The sequence below is a fragment of the Equus asinus genome, chromosome 1 (genome assembly GCF_041296235.1).
Source record: "Equus asinus isolate D_3611 breed Donkey chromosome 1, EquAss-T2T_v2, whole genome shotgun sequence".
Taxonomy (NCBI): domain Eukaryota; kingdom Metazoa; phylum Chordata; class Mammalia; order Perissodactyla; family Equidae; genus Equus; species Equus asinus.
Genome location: NC_091790.1, coordinates 164,243,328 through 164,262,340, shown reverse-complemented (window position 1 = coordinate 164,262,340; position 19,013 = coordinate 164,243,328). Strand labels below are relative to the sequence as shown.

Below are 19,013 nucleotides of genomic sequence, written 5' to 3'. Positions count from 1 at the left end.
TGTAGCCAGCCCTGGTGGTCTAGTGGTTAAGATTCGGTGCTTTCACTGCCTTGGGCTGGGCTAATTCCTGGTCAGGGAACCACACCACCTGTCTGTTGGTTGTCAGACTGTAGTGGCTGCATGTTGCTATGATATTGAAAGCTATGCCACTTGTATTTCAAATTCCAGCAGGGTCATCCATGGTGGACAGGTTTCAGCAGAGCTTCCAAACTAAGACAGACTGGGAAGAAGGGCCTGATCCCCACTTCCAAAAAAATTGGCCATGGAAGTCCTATGGATAGCAGCAGAGCGTTGTCTGATATAGTGCCAGAAGGTGAGAGAAGGGCACAAAAAGACAAGACAGGGTTCTGCTCCACAGGGTCGCTAGGAGTTGAAATTGACTCAACCGCACTAACAATTTTTTGGTGTATCAATGTCTAATGGTAACCTATATTCTATCATCATCCCAGGTAATTCAAAAACTTTTAAACAACTTAACTACATCTGTCTTCCTCTAGACTTACATGCTATTGTTGTGTGTATGAATATCAGTACTGAATCACCTCCTTGGAACTCCTTAGGGGGTCCCTGAGCAGTCTGAAAACCATGAGTCTAGAAGATCCAAGCCTCCAACCACTTTAACATTCTAGAAGCATGGAATTGCACTTTTCAAATGTTAATTGCACCAGCCTTGTTGTGGATAATGCATCCTTAAAATGCAATGGCAGAGAAATGAGACATGGGTTTTTCATGTTTCCAAAAGCAAGGAGGTTGGCACTTACACAGTTACAACCATCTCCTTTCAATCAAACGCAATTGAAAAGCTGCAGGGAATATTGGTAAATCTGCATAAAAATGAGGCATATTCAAAAGATCGTAAAAGAACTGTAGTTGCCTGCATGTCTATAGCTTACTTAAGATGATTCTAGAAGAGCGGAATCACTTTATTTCCTGCTAAAATAGTTTTGTTTTCCTGTTTCCTCAGCAGAGCCAGGATTTGGTCCCTTTCCACACTGTGGATGCGGGAGGAAGAGCAAAGTCCTTTCTGTATATGTGTAGATAGAGTGGTCCAGATGAAGTAAGGAACAAGTTCAAGCTGCATGTTTGTTTCCTTTAAAAGGGATACTTTGTTTTCTCACGATTAATCACAAATTAAAGCCATTAAAAAGGTGTTACCACTTTCTGGGGAAAAAAGGTGGGAAATGTTGCTTGGTGAAATTAAACTTCAATTACATTATGCTTCACACAAGCCATGAAATCAGAGAAATTTTTACCATTCACATTTATTTTAGTTCAGTAAAGTGGAAATACTTTTTTTCTATAGCGCAGCTGAATATATCAAGCACACCTACTCTGGTTATGCTAAATCTTCACCTATACCTGAAGCTCTGTGACAACGTAACCGTAGACCTCTCTGACATCTTGGTGTGGGAAGTAAGTATCTGTACTTTGTATAGCAACCTGTTGACTTCTCTGACCCCACTTGGGCTTCCAAGGCTACAAACAGTGACATCACAACACTACGCTTCTCATTGTTCCCAAGAGCTCCAACTGTATTTCTCAATTGGGAAATGATGTTTCTCTGACTTCAAAGTGATAGTTGGGGAAGTTACACCTTCTAAAGGGCAAATGACTCAGCACTGAGTCACTGAGTCACAGGTCCCCTGGGGAAAGAAGTCCAAAAGCTCTGACTCTCTGCATGCAATTTAGGCCAATTCAATCTCAGAACCTGTATCTGTAAAGAACTCACAAGACCCTCTGCTCTGGTGTCTTATTTTGTTCCCATCTTACAGGTGAGCCAGTTGATGCCCAGAGACATTAAATGATTTGTCCAAGGCCATAAGACAAGTAATTTCCAGTGTTCTCACAATTTTTAAACCATGTTTCTTCAAGCTCAGCAAATACATGGAAATGGGGATTCCAGAATCCACACCAATATATACAGCAAGTTTCATTTTAATGGCAGCTTATCCTGCAGCAACCTGTACCATTCTTTTACTGATCTCCAGTCTTCTCAGGGAATAAGGGATACAGCATTCCAACAAATACAAAACCACATTCACAGCTCCTAAAGAGCATAAAGCCCCTCACTCGAGTCTCTCTTTAACTTTCGGAATCTATTGATGGATGAGGTAGGCATGTAATGTCTTCTGCAGACCAGAACTTGACAGAAGTTGAAAGCATCTGTCAAGGGAACCCAGGCCTCCTGTTTTGCCATCTAGGACACCCGCCAGATTTTGCTGTTAATTGGCTCCCATGCAGGCAGCTATTTTAGCAATGATTCTGTAGGTCTTTTGTGGCACATCTTGATTTAAAGTACTTCTCAGCCACTCAAAGCTTCCAGGGTGGCTCTAATGGGACAGAGAGTGAAGCAGCCTTCAAAACTGTTATGTAGACATCAAACTAGATTATTCAGGCTGCTCAAATTCAGAGAATAATTCTCAGAGAAATGGTGACTGAGGAGTCTAATCTCTGCCTAAGGAGAGACTTTCCCTAAGGTCAGATGGAATTGAAAAGAGAGTTTATGGAAAAATTGCCACCGTGACCTTAAACATGTAGTCTCTGGGTTGACACCATAATGAGGAATGGAGTGCTATTAAAATACACTGCACATTTTAATGACTCTGCTAGCAGTAGGCCAAAAAAAAAAAAGGGTTTAAGCTCAGAATAATTCTGGGAAGGAGGATTTTGCCAAGGAGATTTTAATGTCAAGAACGTATGTGAGGCTAAAAATAAGGAGCTCAGGCGCATCCCAGAGCCGTGGGTGGGGATGTATATATAATCAAATTAAATTATTACACTTCCACTTATGGAAAAATCCAACGGTAAAAATTGACTAGAAAACATTTAGTCATATTTCACTTGGATTATGCTTATAAATACCAAACTCCAGACTTGTCAAAATAAGCCCACTTGTGCTTCCCGGGCGAGGTGTGAGATAGACAAGGGCTGCGACGTGCAAAAACGATAAAGAGCTTAGAGAAACCTCATGCCTGGAAAAGCCACAGGAATTCAGCTTCTAACTAAGATAAGGCTCAAAGAGTTCAAAGGGGAAGAAGTGTCCCTGAGGTGTGAGGAATGGAGCCCAGAGTGGCCCAAATGTTGAATGCAAAGGGAGGAGCCTTTGGAGAGCCTTAAAGACATATGAGACCCAGGTCCCAACTCTCAGAGACTAGAGGTCTGGGGCCCATGACTTCTTAGCACTATTTCTTTTCCTATCAGAGAAAGTTCCTCTCAATTTTTACCTTGCTCTGGAGGGCCAGCAGTTGTGCTTGTTCCACAAATCATTTGTTGATACAAAGGAACTGTGAGGTTGACTGCTGCCAACATACCCATCTGCAAACCAAGGCCATCTGCAGAGGAGATGGAAAGCGCCAATGCCTGGAAATGAATTTGTTGGCATTTCAAGGACAAACATCTTCTTGGCTACAACTACTGAACCTCCAATCCAGAAATGGGGGGGGAAATTTAGGTCTCGGTAAGTCTTTCATTTACTTCTTAAATTGTAAGTAGAAGACTCATATACAACCATGCTTTTTCAGTCCCCTCTGCTTGCCCAAGACTGGACCACGTGGGCCAGTGATGCCTCTGTCCATTAGGCTCTGGTGCTGACCACTGGAAAAGAGAGCTGGGAGTGGTGGGGAAGGAGGGGGCATCTTTCCTGGCTGGCATGAGTAGTTGGTGATGTCATATTGGCTGATACTTGCTAATGAAGGTGACACACACTCATTAGGATGTTTGCCTTGTACATCCCCCAGGTGATGAAAGGAGTAGGGTGGAGAAGTCGGCTCAGGCTTCATGCACATGCCCAAGGTGGTGACAAGGACCCAGGAGAGCTGATGGGGTTCAGCCAGCAAGCCAGCACTACCACTCCCCCAGGGTCTAAATGAATTCTGGCTTGGATAGAACCTGCATCTCGTGCCTCTCGGTTCTCTCCCGGTATGTCATTCTGGAATCCTGTGATCTTTGGTCCCTAAAGAAAGAATAAAACAGGAAGGGAAAATCATTTGATGATGAAAAGGGAAATAGAGATGTTAAGAGATAATAGTTACGGAGAATATATTAAGGATCAGACACTGTTTTAAGCACTTGACATGTAATATGCCCCATCTTCTTCCCCAGTACTCACAGTCCTCCTTCCCACTGGTCAGCACCAGAGCCCAATGACAGAGACATCACTGCCCAAGAGGTAGGCACTGCTATTAGCCGCATTTTACAAGTGAGGAAACTGAGGTTTATGGAAGTTAAATAATTTGCCCAAGGTCACACGGAACTACGAATCAGCAGTGGCAGGACTTCGGCGACTGGCATCAAACCCAAGACTTAAACCATTCTGCTATTCTATCTTCTATGGATTTCTCCCCTTACTCCCTGTAGCTTGTGTAGGGAGACAGCTGAAAAACAGCCAAATGACTGAGTAGTGGGAGGGATCTAATTTCAGCTCTGCTACTAATTTTTTAAATAACCTCAATAATATCACTTAACTTTATGAGCCTCAATTTGTTTATGTGTAAAATGGTAATAACGCTCTGTGTCCTGCCATCACCACAGCCTTGTATTGAGGCAACTCATAAGGAGAAGCTTTGAACAAAAGAGAGGTCTTTTATAGGTGACCTGATTAAGACGGTTGCTATAGGAGGTGATGTAGTATTGGAGAAAGAGCACGGGCCTGGGTTTGAATTTGTCACACTAGCGGGATCTTTCTGACCCTCAAGTGTCTCACCTATAACCTGCCAAGGGCTCTGGAATGAGGAAGATGAATGTAGGAGTGGGAGTGTAGTGGCCATCAGCATGTCTGGCCCAGGCAGAAGTGCCCCTTACCCGCAAGGGAAACAAATGGAGCTGCTGAAGACACAGTAGATGAGGGGGTTGATGGCGCTGTTCAAGGCTGGCAGGTTCTGAATGATCACAGAGGCATAGAATCGTTCCTTGGTGTCTGGAAGGAGGCTGAAGTTGTCCAAAATGTCAAAGAGGAAGTACGGACTCCAACAGCAGATGAAGGCTGAGGAGAGGAGAGTCATTAGCACCACAGTGGGCCACAGCCCAGGGGGCTTTCTGAGTTGACCCTGATGGGAGCTTCAACTAGGAGATTCCTTTGCACCTGGGATCTCAGGGATATTTAGACCATTAATATCATGTGTTGACATTAATGTCATGTTTGTTTAAACACACACACGCACACATATACACATACAAGTGTCCACATCCCACAAACACATTTCTAAAATTGACTAAATTTCCTGGAGCTCTCTATCTGTGAAGGGAGGGTCTGATTTGACTGTCATGACTCTATTGAAAGCCTGGGAACTGCTTGGTGTGGCCTTAGCTTCTCGTCCCACACAGTGCAGAAGCAAACCAGCAAAACCCTTTGGAAACTCTATGGGAAAAGACAGAACAGATAACATTTCAATCAGATAGTGACCCCTGGTTTTAGGGTATGGCAAGGGGAAAGCATTGTACCTAATATTTTCAGAGCACAGACTGGCTAATCACAGTGTTCTCAATTTTTTTTTTCCAAGTCAGCCACTTCAGAAAACACCCATCCTATACTTCTCTCCAAATCAATTGATGTGTGTGAGACCCTGATTCTGTTTAGCTCCAAACCCTCAAAGAAAATGGATGGAAAATGGAGATCGAGAGTGTGATGGTTGATTTTATGTGTCACCTTAACTGTGTCATGGGGTGCAGGGATATTTGGTTAAACATTATTTCTGGGTGTTTCTCTAAGAGCACTTCCGGATGAGATTAACATTTGAATTGATAGACTAAGAAAAGCTAATTGTTCTCCCCAATGTAGGTGGACCTATTCAATCCACTGAAGGCCTGAATAGAACAAAGAGGCTGAGTGAGAGAGAATTCACTGTCTCTGCTTGACTGTCTTCTCCTGCCTTCAGACTCAGACATGGACTGCAATTACACTGTCGGTTCTCCTAGGTCTGCAGATCTTAGGACTTCTCAGTTTCATAATCATATGAGCCCATTCCTTATAATAAATCTCTTTACATATATATCTATCTCCTATTTCTCTGGAGAACCCAGACTAACACCCACATACACAGGTAAACCTTTCTAGGGTTGACTAGACATGCACATCTGCTCTCCTACTTTCTTGCCACATTCTCTCCACCCTACTTTTCTCTCTTTCTCACCCATAGGACTTTTCCTCAGAGAAGTCAGGCCTCCTTGACTATCTGCTTGCAGGCACCAACTTTCCTCCATAAGTGTTTGACTGACACAGGTTTTTTCCCCCAAGATTTTGGTAATGTATTAAAGGGGAGTGATTAAAACACAAAGACCACTGAACATTCTGGGCTCTGGTGGTTAACCCTGGCATTGGCCCAGAATAGTGGTTCTGGGGCATGGAGGGGCAAAATTGCCTTTTGGAAGCATTTGGAAAATGTGTCTGTGTTTGTGTGTGTGTGTGTGTGAGAGGGGTTCTGGTTTTTCCAGGGATACCAGGCGTCCTGCATAATGCAGGCAGTCCCAGCCATGTCCCATGCATCTTTGAATGCCCAACTGGATATTTACATAGAAGAGATGCCTATTTATAACCACTCCACGCTAGAAACCGAACTCTATTATAGATGTGAACACAAATATTTTTAATAAATACTGAATCTTCCAGAAATGCAATTCCCTTGCAAATGGAGGAAAGAGTACTTTGTTTAATGTGGGACTTTACCAGGGTTTTTTCACTTGCTCAGAAAATCAATCACTGACAGCAAGAATGCTTGTTTTTTATGTGTTCATGAGAACACACCGTATTGGTTTTTATCTGTAGCTATAACTACAGTCTGGGTGTAAGTATCTGACTATTTCATTATTCTTCTGAGATAGCTGTGTCCAATGATTTGCACATTGGAATCTGTATTGTCTTAGTCTAAACTATTTTTTTTCCATTCCTCCTTTATACAGTCCTCCTTTTAGGCAGTATATTCGTCTTTTAAGAATTATGTTAAGTAGATAGTATTATGTACGCATTTCATTTCAGGATGATAAAAGGGCATTACAAAATATTTGTTATAGAGAGGGCCGATTTGGTCTGATTGGGCTGTTGACACTGGCTGACCCTCTCGTGGGCATCCCTGCTTTCTGACTAAAAGGACCCCCAGGGCCTGTGCATATGGTTCCTGATTACAAAGGGCTATGCTGGCTCAGGAACACACGTATAAGATACATTTCCTGACTCAACCTCCAGGGGATGTGTATCTGTGCTTCTGATTGTCTGGGAAGGCTAGGGAGTCTTTGATCTACTTCAGAAGCCTCTAGGAAAGGATTGTGAGCCCTGGTGGGTGGCATCTGCTTTATCCCCAGGTCTGCCCGCAGTGTTGTTTTGTGCCTATATTCTGCCGGCTGAGTCACACTGCATGCGGTGTGTTTGGCATTTTTCAGTTGCATTTTAGAAAGGTGAAATTGACTGCTTTTGTGATTTGACACGCAGCTTACATGAGAGCTCTGCTTTCTCAGAGCTCCAAAGAGCTGCAAGAGGAATAGGGAGGGGCAGCATTTGAGCTAAGGAAAAAGGAATAGCACAAATCCCTTTCCTTTCTGCATATCCTCATTCATTCATTCATTTAACAAATATTAATTAAGCACTTAGTGGGTGTGGGACCCTATTTAAGGGCTTGGTGATAATACTGTAAGGGACACAAAAGCAAAACTCATTGCTCTCATGGATTTATTACTCCAGCAGTGGAGACAGATATAAGCAAATCAATAGATATCCAATAATGTCAGGTAGAAGTAAGAATATGAAGAAAAATAAGGTAGGGTAAAGACTAGAAGAAGGCTATTTAAGACTTGTCAAGGAGGCCTTTCTGAGGAGGTGGCATTGTTGGAAAACAAAATGATGGAAGGAGGGGCCGGCTCCGTGGCCAAGTGGTTAAGTTTGCCCGCTCCGCTGCGGCGGCCCAGGGTTCGGATCCTGGGTACTGACATGGCACCGCTCATCAGGCCACGTTGAGGCAGCATCCCACATCCCACAAGTAGAAGGACATGCAACTCAGATATACAACCGTGTACAGGGGAGGTTTAGGGAGATAAAACAGAAAAAAAAAAAGATTGGCAACAGTTGTTAGCCCAGGTGCCAATCTTTGGAAAAAAAAAAAAAAAGTGTTGGAAAGAGTAAGCCATGTAAGCCATGCTAGCACCTGAAGTCAGAGCATTCCAGGTTGGGGGGAATAGTGTAACCTTCTTGAGGTGTGAACAAGTTGACATTTTGAAGAAATAGCAAGAAGACCAGTGTGACTGGTATGGAATAATCAAGGAGGAGAGCAATGGGAATGGGCTGGAGACTTGGCTGGTTGACAGATGACACCAGCCTCGTAAGGCATGCTAAAAAGGTAGGATTTTATTCCCACATAATAGGAAGATATAGATAGGTTTGCGAGGTAGTGATAGCATCTGATTTACATTTTTAAAAGATCACATTGGCTGTTTTGCAGAAAAGGAATAAGAGTATACCAGTTGTAATGTTCCAGGCAGAAGCTGGTGGAAACTTTGACCAAGACAGTAGTAGTTGTAGAGATGCTGAGAAATGGTTAGATTTGAGATCTGTTTTGCAGGTAAAGCCTCCAGGCTTTGCTGATGAACTAGACACGTGGGATGTGAGAGGAATAGAATAATGACTGACAGATGATCCTCAGGTTTTTGGTGTGGATGCTGGGTGAAAGATGGTATCATTTGCTGAAATGGAGACAGCAACAGGAAGAAGTGTTCCTTTGCAGTGGGTGGGAGAACATGCTAAGACTTCTGGTTTAACATGCTGAGTATGAGAAGCTTCCTAGAAATACAAATACTGATCTCAAGTAGGAATAGATACAATTTCTAAGCAAAGGAAGTGTTCTAAGAAGGAGTGACTGATGAAAGTCAAGACAAAGACTGAGAATTGACATTTGGTATTTTGGAGGTTGTGGTGACCTTAATAAGGGTGGTTTTACTGGAGTAACAGGAAAGATAGCTAATAGAAAGAGCCTCCAAAGAATGGGAGTTGAAGAGTGGAGGAGATATGCTAGAAAAAAGGGTGGTGAACTGGGTCTGTTACCAGGAGATTTCATCAAGGGAGCTGTAATAATATGTTTACGTGCGTATGATCCAGTCAAGGGGCACATTTGCGGGGGAGAGGAGATATCTGAAGGAGCAAAATTCTTGAATAAGCAGAAAGAATGGGATTCAGGGCTCCAGCAAGCATTTTGGACTTAGAAAGAAGCAGTGTTAGTTTATCCACAGTAATTGGAGAAAAGACTGAGCACATGGTGGAGATGCAGATAGGTTGATGGAGGTGAAAGTGGGAGAATGGGAAGTTCTATTCTGATATAGTATTTTCTTAGTGAAATACAAAGGAAGGTCATTAGCTAAGAGGGTATAAAAGAGAGAAAGTTTTGAAAGGTTGAGAATAACAAACACACACCAATCTGACACATATTAGGTGTTCTAGAAATGCCTTTTTTCCCCCCTAAGATGAGGTGACTTTATGGGTCTTAAGAGCAGAGAGGAAGGAAAAGGAAAGGAAAGAAGACAGGAGGGTAGGGGAGAAGATAAAGCGGCCACAGGGAGGGATCTACAGTGACCCTGAAATTAAATATCCAGAAGAAATGAAATGCCACTTCTGTCTCATGAACTTTAGCCCTGGAGGAGAGTATGCCTTAAAGAAAGTAACTGGTTCAACTAGGTGATGATGAGCATCAGCTTTAGCTAGTCATGTCCTAATCAGATTTTCTCCAAATTATCCACCCCATGGCCTTGGTGGGCAACTATGTTCATAAAGAGAGAGATTAGGAATCAATTGTGGGCCCTTGAAGGAGCCACAGTTGGACCAAGTTCCACACATTCCACTCCAATCAGACAAAGGTAGAAGTGTGCGTAGACAAATTCCTTTTTATGTGGGCTCTCTGCCACCAGGTCCTAGGTACAGGTTTGCTTTTGGAATTTTCACACAGTTCTGTGACAGAAGGAGGGACATTACTTACCAAGAATGATGACGATGCTATACTTGATGGCCTTGATTTTTGCCTTCGAGATGAGCCCTCGGTTGTAGCTGGTGCACAGCTTTCCATCTGTAGATACAAAAAGGGAATGGTAAAATGGAGAGCTCTTTCTGTCAATAGGAATGTCTCAGGTTAGACTCGTGGCTGTCAGGAGATCACTTATATCTTGCTCACCTACGCCCAGGAGGACCCCTTGGACATTTTCAGAGTAAAGATGGCTCTGGGCTGGATACTGGAAAATGCTCAGTTTGCAGCTTAATATAAAATGCAATGCATTGGGACATCCAGTCTCTCTCAAGAGGCTTGGTTGAATGCCCTGAATCAGCTGAAGCTCGAATTAGCCATGTGACCACAGAGGAGGATGCTGAGATACCCATCTGGTCACTTGAGCAGCCTAGGGCAAAGCCATTTTCTTAGAATGGTTACCCCAGACTACTCATTCATCTAACTCAGAAACTCCACTCTCAATAAAACCTCAAGCCAGGGATATTCAAAAACATCCTGTCCCAAACAGGAGCCTGGATATAACTTTAATTCTATGTGGGCTGTTGTTTGATGGTAAACACATGAGGGGTAAATATAAGAATCCATGAGAATATAACCTTGATGGAGTCAAGGACTTTGTTTTCTTCAATACTGTATCCTTTAAACTTAGTGTGTGATTAATAAATATTTGTTGAATGAATTAATATAAACCTCTCTCTAGTAAGGAAGTAGTGGTAAAATAAAAGTTGATTAAAGTGGGCAGAATTCAGTGCAACAGCTCTTATTAAAAGGAGTGGATAGATAGCAAATTTGGGGATGGAGTTATTGGACACCATGGAAGAGTCTTTACTGTCAGGACTTCTGCCAGGCAATGTGGTGCCTCTGTGAAGATTGGGAAAAGTTGCCCTCCCTCCGGATGCGTGCAGCCTTGCCCCAGAGTGCATCCTCAGTGAGGGAAGCATGGATGGGATGCCAGTCCCACGTACCCTCAGCCAGGTGGCATTGATTAGGGCTTAGTGGGCACAATCCTAGTGGTGGCTCAGGTCAGAGGGCCGCTCAGGGCATCCAAGTCATACGGGGAAGAGAGATTGTACACTAGAGGCCAAATGCTGTCCTCACTTGTCCTTGCTACATTGTTTGAAATTTACATTTGAAATTTACTTTAATCCCCATGGAAAGTGGTCTGTAGTTTACCTTTGCACTATTTATTCTATCTTCTCTCCAATCCGATCCAGCACAATCCCACAAGCATAGCCATCTGCTAAGAGACAAGGACCAAACTAAATAGGCTAACACAGAGTTCCTGTTCTCTAGGAACTTTCAGTCTACAAGGAAAGATCACACACTCTCCCCAAGTCTGGTTCAGATGAGAGAGACGCAAACCAATTACGAACAGAGAAGACAGCCGACCGCCTACTACTATGCTGGGGAGATGCAGAGATTCCAAAGATGGAGCCGAGGGTGTGGGTATGGGATTGGGAAAGATGTGTGAAGCAGAGGGAATGTCTTCAGCCAAGACATGGAAACAAGAAAATGTAGGATGTGTTTGGACCATGGTGAGTCATCTCATTTGGCTGGAGCCTGAAAGGGATTTGGGTTGGAAGGGGAGGAGAAGAACTGAAGCCAAAGTGGGAAGACCTTGAATGTCTTTGTGAGGAGTTGGGGCTGAATTTCTGAGGCAGCCACGAGCCACTGAAGCTTCTGAATGTTTTCACAGTGTGAACATTTACTCACTGGAGAGGACAAACTGTTACCAGGAATAATAGGAATAGGGGCTTTTTATGTGCAGTGAACTGAAATGCTAATTATAATTGATTTTTTATTTCTTAATGGTTACGCTGTAAGGCCACTCTTAGTCACTATGTATATGTTAGGACCTTCAAATTATTCCACGCATTTCACAGAACCACAAAACTTTAGTGGTGTAAGGAAGCAAATGCTTCAGAAGCATTTATAGCACTGGTTCTCAACTGGGGGCAATATTGCTCCCTGGGGTTACATTTGGCAGTGTCAGGACACATTTTTGGTTGTCACGGCAGGAGGGAGGGGGTGCTACTGGCCTCTAGTGTGTAGAGACCAGAAATACCGCTAAACATCCTTCAAAGCACAGGACAGTCCCCATAAAAAAGAATTATTCAGTGCAAAACATTGGTAGTGCAAGGTTGGAAAAGCTCTGATTTCCAGGGTGGAATCTTGTCAAGGATACAGGCTTCAGGGTCCCACCTGAACACACCCTCTGCTCTACCGATTACCAGCTGTGTACCTTAGGCAAATTGCCTACCATTCCCAGCCTCAGTTTCCCAATTCAAAAATGAGGCATAAAACATCAAATTCACAGAGTTATTTTGAGGATTATTGTATTTTGAGGATGTATTCAAGATGCCAAGTCCCATGCTGAGAATGTCAATTCCAATATTAGTTGGGATGAATGAGGTTTTAACATTATTTCAGGGGGAACATGAGCTGCCTTTATGGAAGTGAACAGAAGGTATTACTACATTTAGATAGTCTACTATACAATGTTATCTATATATAGGACTTATATACATCAAAAAATGATCAGAGTGAGATTATACCCATGGGAGGCAAGTAAAAAAGGCAGCGGACCGAATTGCGTCCTTTCAAAGTATCCCCATTTGCTGGAGTCACAGCTGGCTCCTAAACAGTATGGCCCTGAAGACTTTGTTGGTTTTTCAGAAAAGTTCTCAAGAATGACATTTGTGCTCTGGAATCTGTTTAAAATGGAAACTTGCAGTACTTTCCACAGGGCAACTGGGTGACAATATAATTAACTACCTGCCCTTCGATCTCCCAATGAGATCAGTCAAAAGCATCCTTAATCTGACCACTCTAGGAAATGCACAGCCTCCCGCTTCTAAAGATGGCTCTTCAAAGAGAGCTGAGCTACAAAATGCTGGTAATTCTCCTTTATTGGGAGATAAAAGGATTATTTCTACTCAGGCTTGGCGCTGAGCTGGAGTGAAAAGCAGTTAAATTCAGCCGTCACTGTGCATTAATAGCCGGGATAGCGTAGGGGCGGCAGGTCCTTTAGCTTCAGGGCTGGAAGCAGCGCGCTGCTTTAGGCTGTTTCAGTTCAAGGATGCATCCCTAGTGGGGGTCCAAGCTAGAAATTTAGTCTCCAAGTGGTCAGTTCCTGCTCCTTACCTGCCCCACCCTCCATGCCCCTTGCAGAGCCACTGGGAACCCATTCTTCTCAGGGGCTGAGCACCTGAAAGGGGAGCAACTGGTATCTTGGGATTTTAAATGAAGTGGAATTTATTCCTGGGGGGATATTCCTGAGGAGCCATCTGTGGACCTATAATGAGTGCAGATGATTTGTTTGTTAACAAGGAAGTCTACATGGTAATATTTTAAAATAAATATTTTTCCATGTGTTGGGAACTTTGTGTAGTTTTGGTTGATTTTAAAAAGTAAACGTTTTTAGCAGTTATGCCTGATTTCTAAAATTTTTAAATTTGAAATTCATTTTTGATTGATTATTGATGGCCTCTTTATTTACAAATATAACCTGAATGTTAAATATTTTTAGTGTATTGGGTCTCATCTGCTTAGCTGTGGGACTTTGGCCATTTCTTTCCCTTTGTTTTTTCTTTGAGCCTCTAACAAACCAGAGGTCACAGCTAGATACGAGGAGGTATGACCTAACACCTGACACACAGCCTTTTCTGTTCCTCTGTTCCTCAGCTCCTCGGCCCAGGTGAAACCTGACAGGCCTAAAATAATTGTGGCAGAGACTGGTTAGCTGTCCACCAAATCCTTCCCTTTTCCCTCAGGGCACACAGCTAGACTACATTTCCCAGCCTCCCTTTCAGCAGGGTGTAGTCATGTGCCTAAGTTCTGCCTATGGGAACATGGGAAGAATCCACATATACCAGTGCCAGACCTGGCTCAGATAAACCACCTGAGTAATCCTCCACTCTCTATTCCCCCTGCTCCTTCCTCCTGGATGTTGATGCCGAGGGATACTGTAGTAGCCATCTGTTAAGCATGGCAGAGTCTCCATCTGCTTGCATTTCTGAATGACTGCATGGAGCAGTACTCTTTCCTTTTAACTTTACCATCAATTGGACTTTGAGCAAGAAACAAATTTCTATATTTTTAAGGCAACTGTATTTTGGGGTTACTCTGTTATAGCTGCTAGTGTTTCCTTAACTAAAGCAGAAATTGGTACTTCATATACAGTGCTGTCACAACAAAATTCTAAATCATGTGGCATTGACCTAGTGGGCAGGCAGCAGGTGGCAATGAAACTGATATTGGAAGCTGGGACACGGGAGATCCATTTGATAGAAGTGCCACATATGATTCCTAGGAAGGCAGATTGTGTGCCTACTGAGCCTGGAGCCCAGGAGACAAGATTGGTGTAGTAGTTAGGGCTCTCCAGAGAAACAGAACAAATAGGAATACATATGGATAAATATAAGAGGAAATTTATTATAGGAATTGGCTCACACAGTTATGGAGGCTGAGAAGTCCTAGAGTCTGCTCACTGCAAGCTGGAGAACCAGGAAAGCTGTGGTGCAATTCAGTCTAAGTCCAAATGCGAGAGAACCAGAGGAGATGATGGAGCAAGTCTAAGACCAAAGGCTGGAGAATCAGGCAGCCAGTGGCGTAAATCCTGGTCCTAGTCCAAAGACCCAAGAACCAGGAATGCTGATGTCTGAGGGCAGGAGGAGAGGGTGTCCCAGCTCAAGTAAATTTGTCCTTCCTTTGGCTTTTTGTTCTATTCAGGCCCTCAATGAATTGGATGATGTCCACCAAGATTGGTGAGGGCGATCTTCTTTACTTAGTCTACTGATTCAAATGCTTCCGGAAATGCCCTCCAGACACACCCAGAAATAATGTTTTACCAGCTCTCTAGGCATCCCTTAGCCCAGTCAAGTTGACACGTAAAATTAACCATCACACTTGGTAAACAGAATGTTAATAATGTGTGCTGATTGCTACCAGCTGTGTTTATTTAGCAAGGTATTAGACAAAAGAGATGAACTCAGACAAGATTTGGTTGGCTTGTGAAAAAAAAGAAAGGAAATTAAACTCCTAAACTTTGAGATCCTGTAGAGTTGCAAGTGTCAATTGCTTCTAGCTTCTAATAGTACTAGCTACATACTTTGCGCGGCCCAGTGCAAAACGAGAACGCAGGCAGAGCATTAAAGGAAACATGTACCCTTTATAAGTGTACAGTCGTGTGTCAATGAAACTGCTGGCCCTAGTCCCCAGATTAAGTCATAACGTTGAGAAGTTTTAACCAGCAAAGATCCATTGAGAATCATTCCTGAGGCAAAGATCAGATAAGGATGTGGCCTCCCACCTGTTGTTTCAGATGGTCTCAAGCTAGCTTCCATTAAGTTGAGAGACAGGGATTGGGTGAGGAAGCAAAGAAACAAGTTAGACCTGAGAATTATATTAAGAAAGGCTTTTTGGATATGGTGCTGGCGCATGAAACTGATTGGAAGTGAATGGATCGGAAACCTACTAAGTTTTTGAGGAAGGATATTGCCAAATAAACCATGAGTTTTATATCTTTGTCAACTCTTAGACATATCAGACTTTAAAATTTTTACCAATCCTGTGGGTGGAGAATTGTATCTAATTGAACTTAAATATGCACTTTCCTGACTATAAAATGAGGTTGAGGATTTACTTTTGGTTATTCCTATTTTCCCTTCTGTGAAAAGCCTGTTTGTATCTTGCCCATTTCTTTTCTATTTATCTTCTTTCAAAAATCTTTTTTTAAAATTGATTTTTAGGATCTCTTCATCTATTCTAGGTATATGTGTTGCAAATAGCTTCTGCCACTTTGTGACTTGATTTTTTTAAATATTACAGAGTCAAATTTATTTGGTTTTGTCTATGGACTGAGGTAAAGATTCAATTTCATTTCTTTCCCTAAGATCTTCTGACATATATCAAGGTCTCATCCATATGTAGCTCTGCTTTGGGGCTGTTTATTTTCTATTAATCTATTGTATTGTGTCAATATCAGACTTTATTAATCACTCTGACTTCATGATAAATATTAATATTTAGTACAGTAGACTTCCACTACCTTGTTCCACTTCTCCAGGAGTGCCTTCCTGGCTATTCCTGGCTCTTAAAATTTTCGTGTATATTTTAAAATTGGCTTTTCAAGCTGAATAAAATGTCCCATTTCAATTTTGATTGGAACTGCATTCATCTGTAGATCCGCTGGGGAGAACTGACATCTGCATAGTATTGAATCTTACTGTCCACGAACATGCTACAAGCTTCGTTTATTTGTGTCTTTATAGTTTTTCCCATAAAGTTCTTTACGTCTTTTGCTAAATGCACTTATCTGTAGAGAAGCCATTTTACCCACATTTACTGATGAAGACAGGTACTGAGAGCAGTTAATGGGCTTATCTTAAATTCATTTTGCTAGACGTGAATAGGACTCTAACTCAGATCTTAATCCAAAGCTTTTTTCTCCTCCTCATTCTGCCTCATTTAATTTGAAACATGTAGTTTGGGTATAGCATGGATCTTATCACATCTTCCAAGTCATCGTGGCCAGATGCAGTTGCGTCCAGATGTGTTACACTTAGTCTATTCCAGGGTGCACCTCGCAGTCTCCTGCTGCCATGCAGGGGGTGCTCTCTTTTACAAGTGGATACCCCTGGGCATCAAGGGCATGCTCATTTATGAAATGGAAACCTCATCTCCTCTATCTCTTGCTCTCCACACTTATTTGTGGAAAAGTCTTTTGATCATTTTTTAAATAGTTCTCTTTTTTTTCTTTCTGTCAGCCTTTGAGGGGGAGAAAATAGACATATTTGCCAGTAAGAAGAGTGGTTCTTAAACTAATTATGGCTTGAATTTTGCAGCCTGTGTTTACAAAGTGAGCTTCTGTTCACACTAATCATTGCTGATGTCCCCTTGTTGATGAGCAATAATCCTGGCGTGCTCACACCATTGGAGATCTGTTTACCAGCCAACTCCAGAGCTGCCTGGCTGTAACGACAGATAGGAAATCAAACGAGTTCCATTAATGAATAAGATACAGAGAGCATATGGGCTTTGGAGACTACCATTGCCCCGCGTTCCAGAAGGGGGTCACTGATGGTGACATAAAGATACAGATAACTAAAAAATAGGTGTAATGGAGATATAAACTTGCACTAAAGAATAAAAACTGACTGAGGCCATTTCCACCTTTGGGGAGGGATTATGGTATACTGTGTATCGGAGGGAAGACACATCTCTATGTGGCTTTGTTCTATTTTAGAGACGGGAGAATGGGGAAAACCAAGAGTGCAGGGACTGGAAAATCCAATAGCAGAGAGGTATGGGGGACTCTGGAGAGAGACAGGGGCCCAATCACAGTGGTGAAAGGCCTGCTGAGAAGAGGGAGTGGGAGATACCCTCGGTGGTGGGGTAGCTGACAGAATGTGGAAACCTTCTATCACCTCTGGCAACATTTGCTCTATTCACTCTTGTGAGTGGTGAACTCAAGGAAAATGAGGAGGATTCCATCGTTCGTTGGACCAGGAGCACAGGGAACAGAGAGAGCTGTGGGAGGTGAGATAGTGAGGGCGAGAGCTCAGAGGGGCAGGCAGGGAGAGACACACCAACTTCCTGGAACTGGTGAAAACCTGAGGACAGGGGTTTAAAGCAATCTGATTCAAAAGTCAAAGTACAGGAAGACCTCAACCTACCTAAACAAAATTGGGCCCTGCACCTACCAGTAGTGGTCTCCTTTAAGATTTTAAATACATTAAAACAAAGCACTTCAGGAGATGAGACTGGGATAGTGCTCTGAAGGCAAACTCTAGAAGGAATGAGGTAGAAAAAAAAGCCATGTCCCAAATCTCAAGTTTGGGTTTTTTAATTAAAAAAATTTTTTTTTTCACTTTGAACTCTTTTTTTCAGTCATTCACCATGTCCCTTTCTGTAATGTCCTTCCTTCTGAGAGGCAGCCTGATGCAGGGGAGAAATCATAGGCTTCCTGGTCAATCATCTGTGCCTTTGAATTCTGGCTGTGTCATGTGCTACCTATGAAAGCAAGCAAATTGCTTAACCTTCGAGCTTGTCTTGCATTTGTAAAAGATAGATGATAATACCAGCTTGCAGGGCTGTGTGAGGATTCAGGGAGATAAAGTGTGGGAGGGATCTAGTGAAGTGGCTGACAGGAGATGCTTTGTCTGTCCCTCTGTCTGTCAGTCTGTGTTGACAGACTGAACAAACAAAAGGATGATGGCCAGACCAGACATAAAAATAGAACTCTGACCCACACTCTGCAACAACCAGTCCAGGAACACAACACATTATCAACAGCCAGACCAGGAAGCCAAGCAACTATGTACAAGTCAGACTTGTAGGAAGTCAGACCTCTATCTCTATCACACAGTCCTGTAACAATCTATCCCAAATGCTCAAGACCTGATTAGTAACTGACAGCGACTTTAATTTTTGTCCCTGCTTTCAACTTAAAACCAACAAGAGAAAAAGCCAAATTCACACCCCTAACAGTCACATAGAATGCCGTGGTTCTACTTAGCCGGCCTACAGCTTCTCATGCCACAGCCACTAACCAGGGCACATCTGCAGCCTTCCCCTGTTTCCACTATAAAGATTTCCACTCCTGTGCCTGCATTTGAATCTCTGCCAAAATGCAAGTGATGGTGGCTGACTCTCTTGCTGTAGCAAGCTCTAAATAAATATGCTTTTTCTATTCTAATTTGGTTGGTCTTTGTTTATTTCCACAGTGTCTTATTTTTTCTGATTCTCCTCCTGCTATGGACTGAATTTTTGTGTTCTCTCAAAATTTATGTTAAAGCCCTAATTCCCAATATGATGGTATTCAGAGATGGGGCCTTTGGAAGGTAATTAGAGTTAGATGAGGTCATGAGGGTGGGGACCTTATGATGGGACTAGTTCCCTTATAAGAAGAGACACCAGAGAGCTTTCTCTCTCTCTGCCGTATGAAGACCCAGCAAGAGGGTGGAGGCAGACGTCTTTAAACCAGGAAGAGAGCTCTCACCGGGAACAGAATTGACCAGCACCTTAATCTTGGACTTCCCA

General features: G+C 42.8%; 1 protein-coding gene across 1 annotated transcript in view; it reads right to left on the bottom strand.

The window, feature by feature from the left end:
* Positions 1–1,251: 1,251 nt before the first annotated feature.
* NPSR1 (neuropeptide S receptor 1) overlaps positions 1,252–19,013 on the bottom strand; it is a 150,216-nt gene continuing 132,454 nt past the window's right edge. The window contains exons 7-9 of the mRNA XM_014838764.3: positions 9,948–10,034; positions 4,801–4,981; positions 1,252–3,952 (exon numbers count right to left, since the gene is read on the bottom strand). Of these exons, the coding sequence (XP_014694250.2) occupies positions 3,862–3,952; positions 4,801–4,981; positions 9,948–10,034 (359 nt within the window). The 3' untranslated portion in view covers positions 1,252–3,861. The remainder of the gene's footprint in view (positions 3,953–4,800; positions 4,982–9,947; positions 10,035–19,013) is intronic.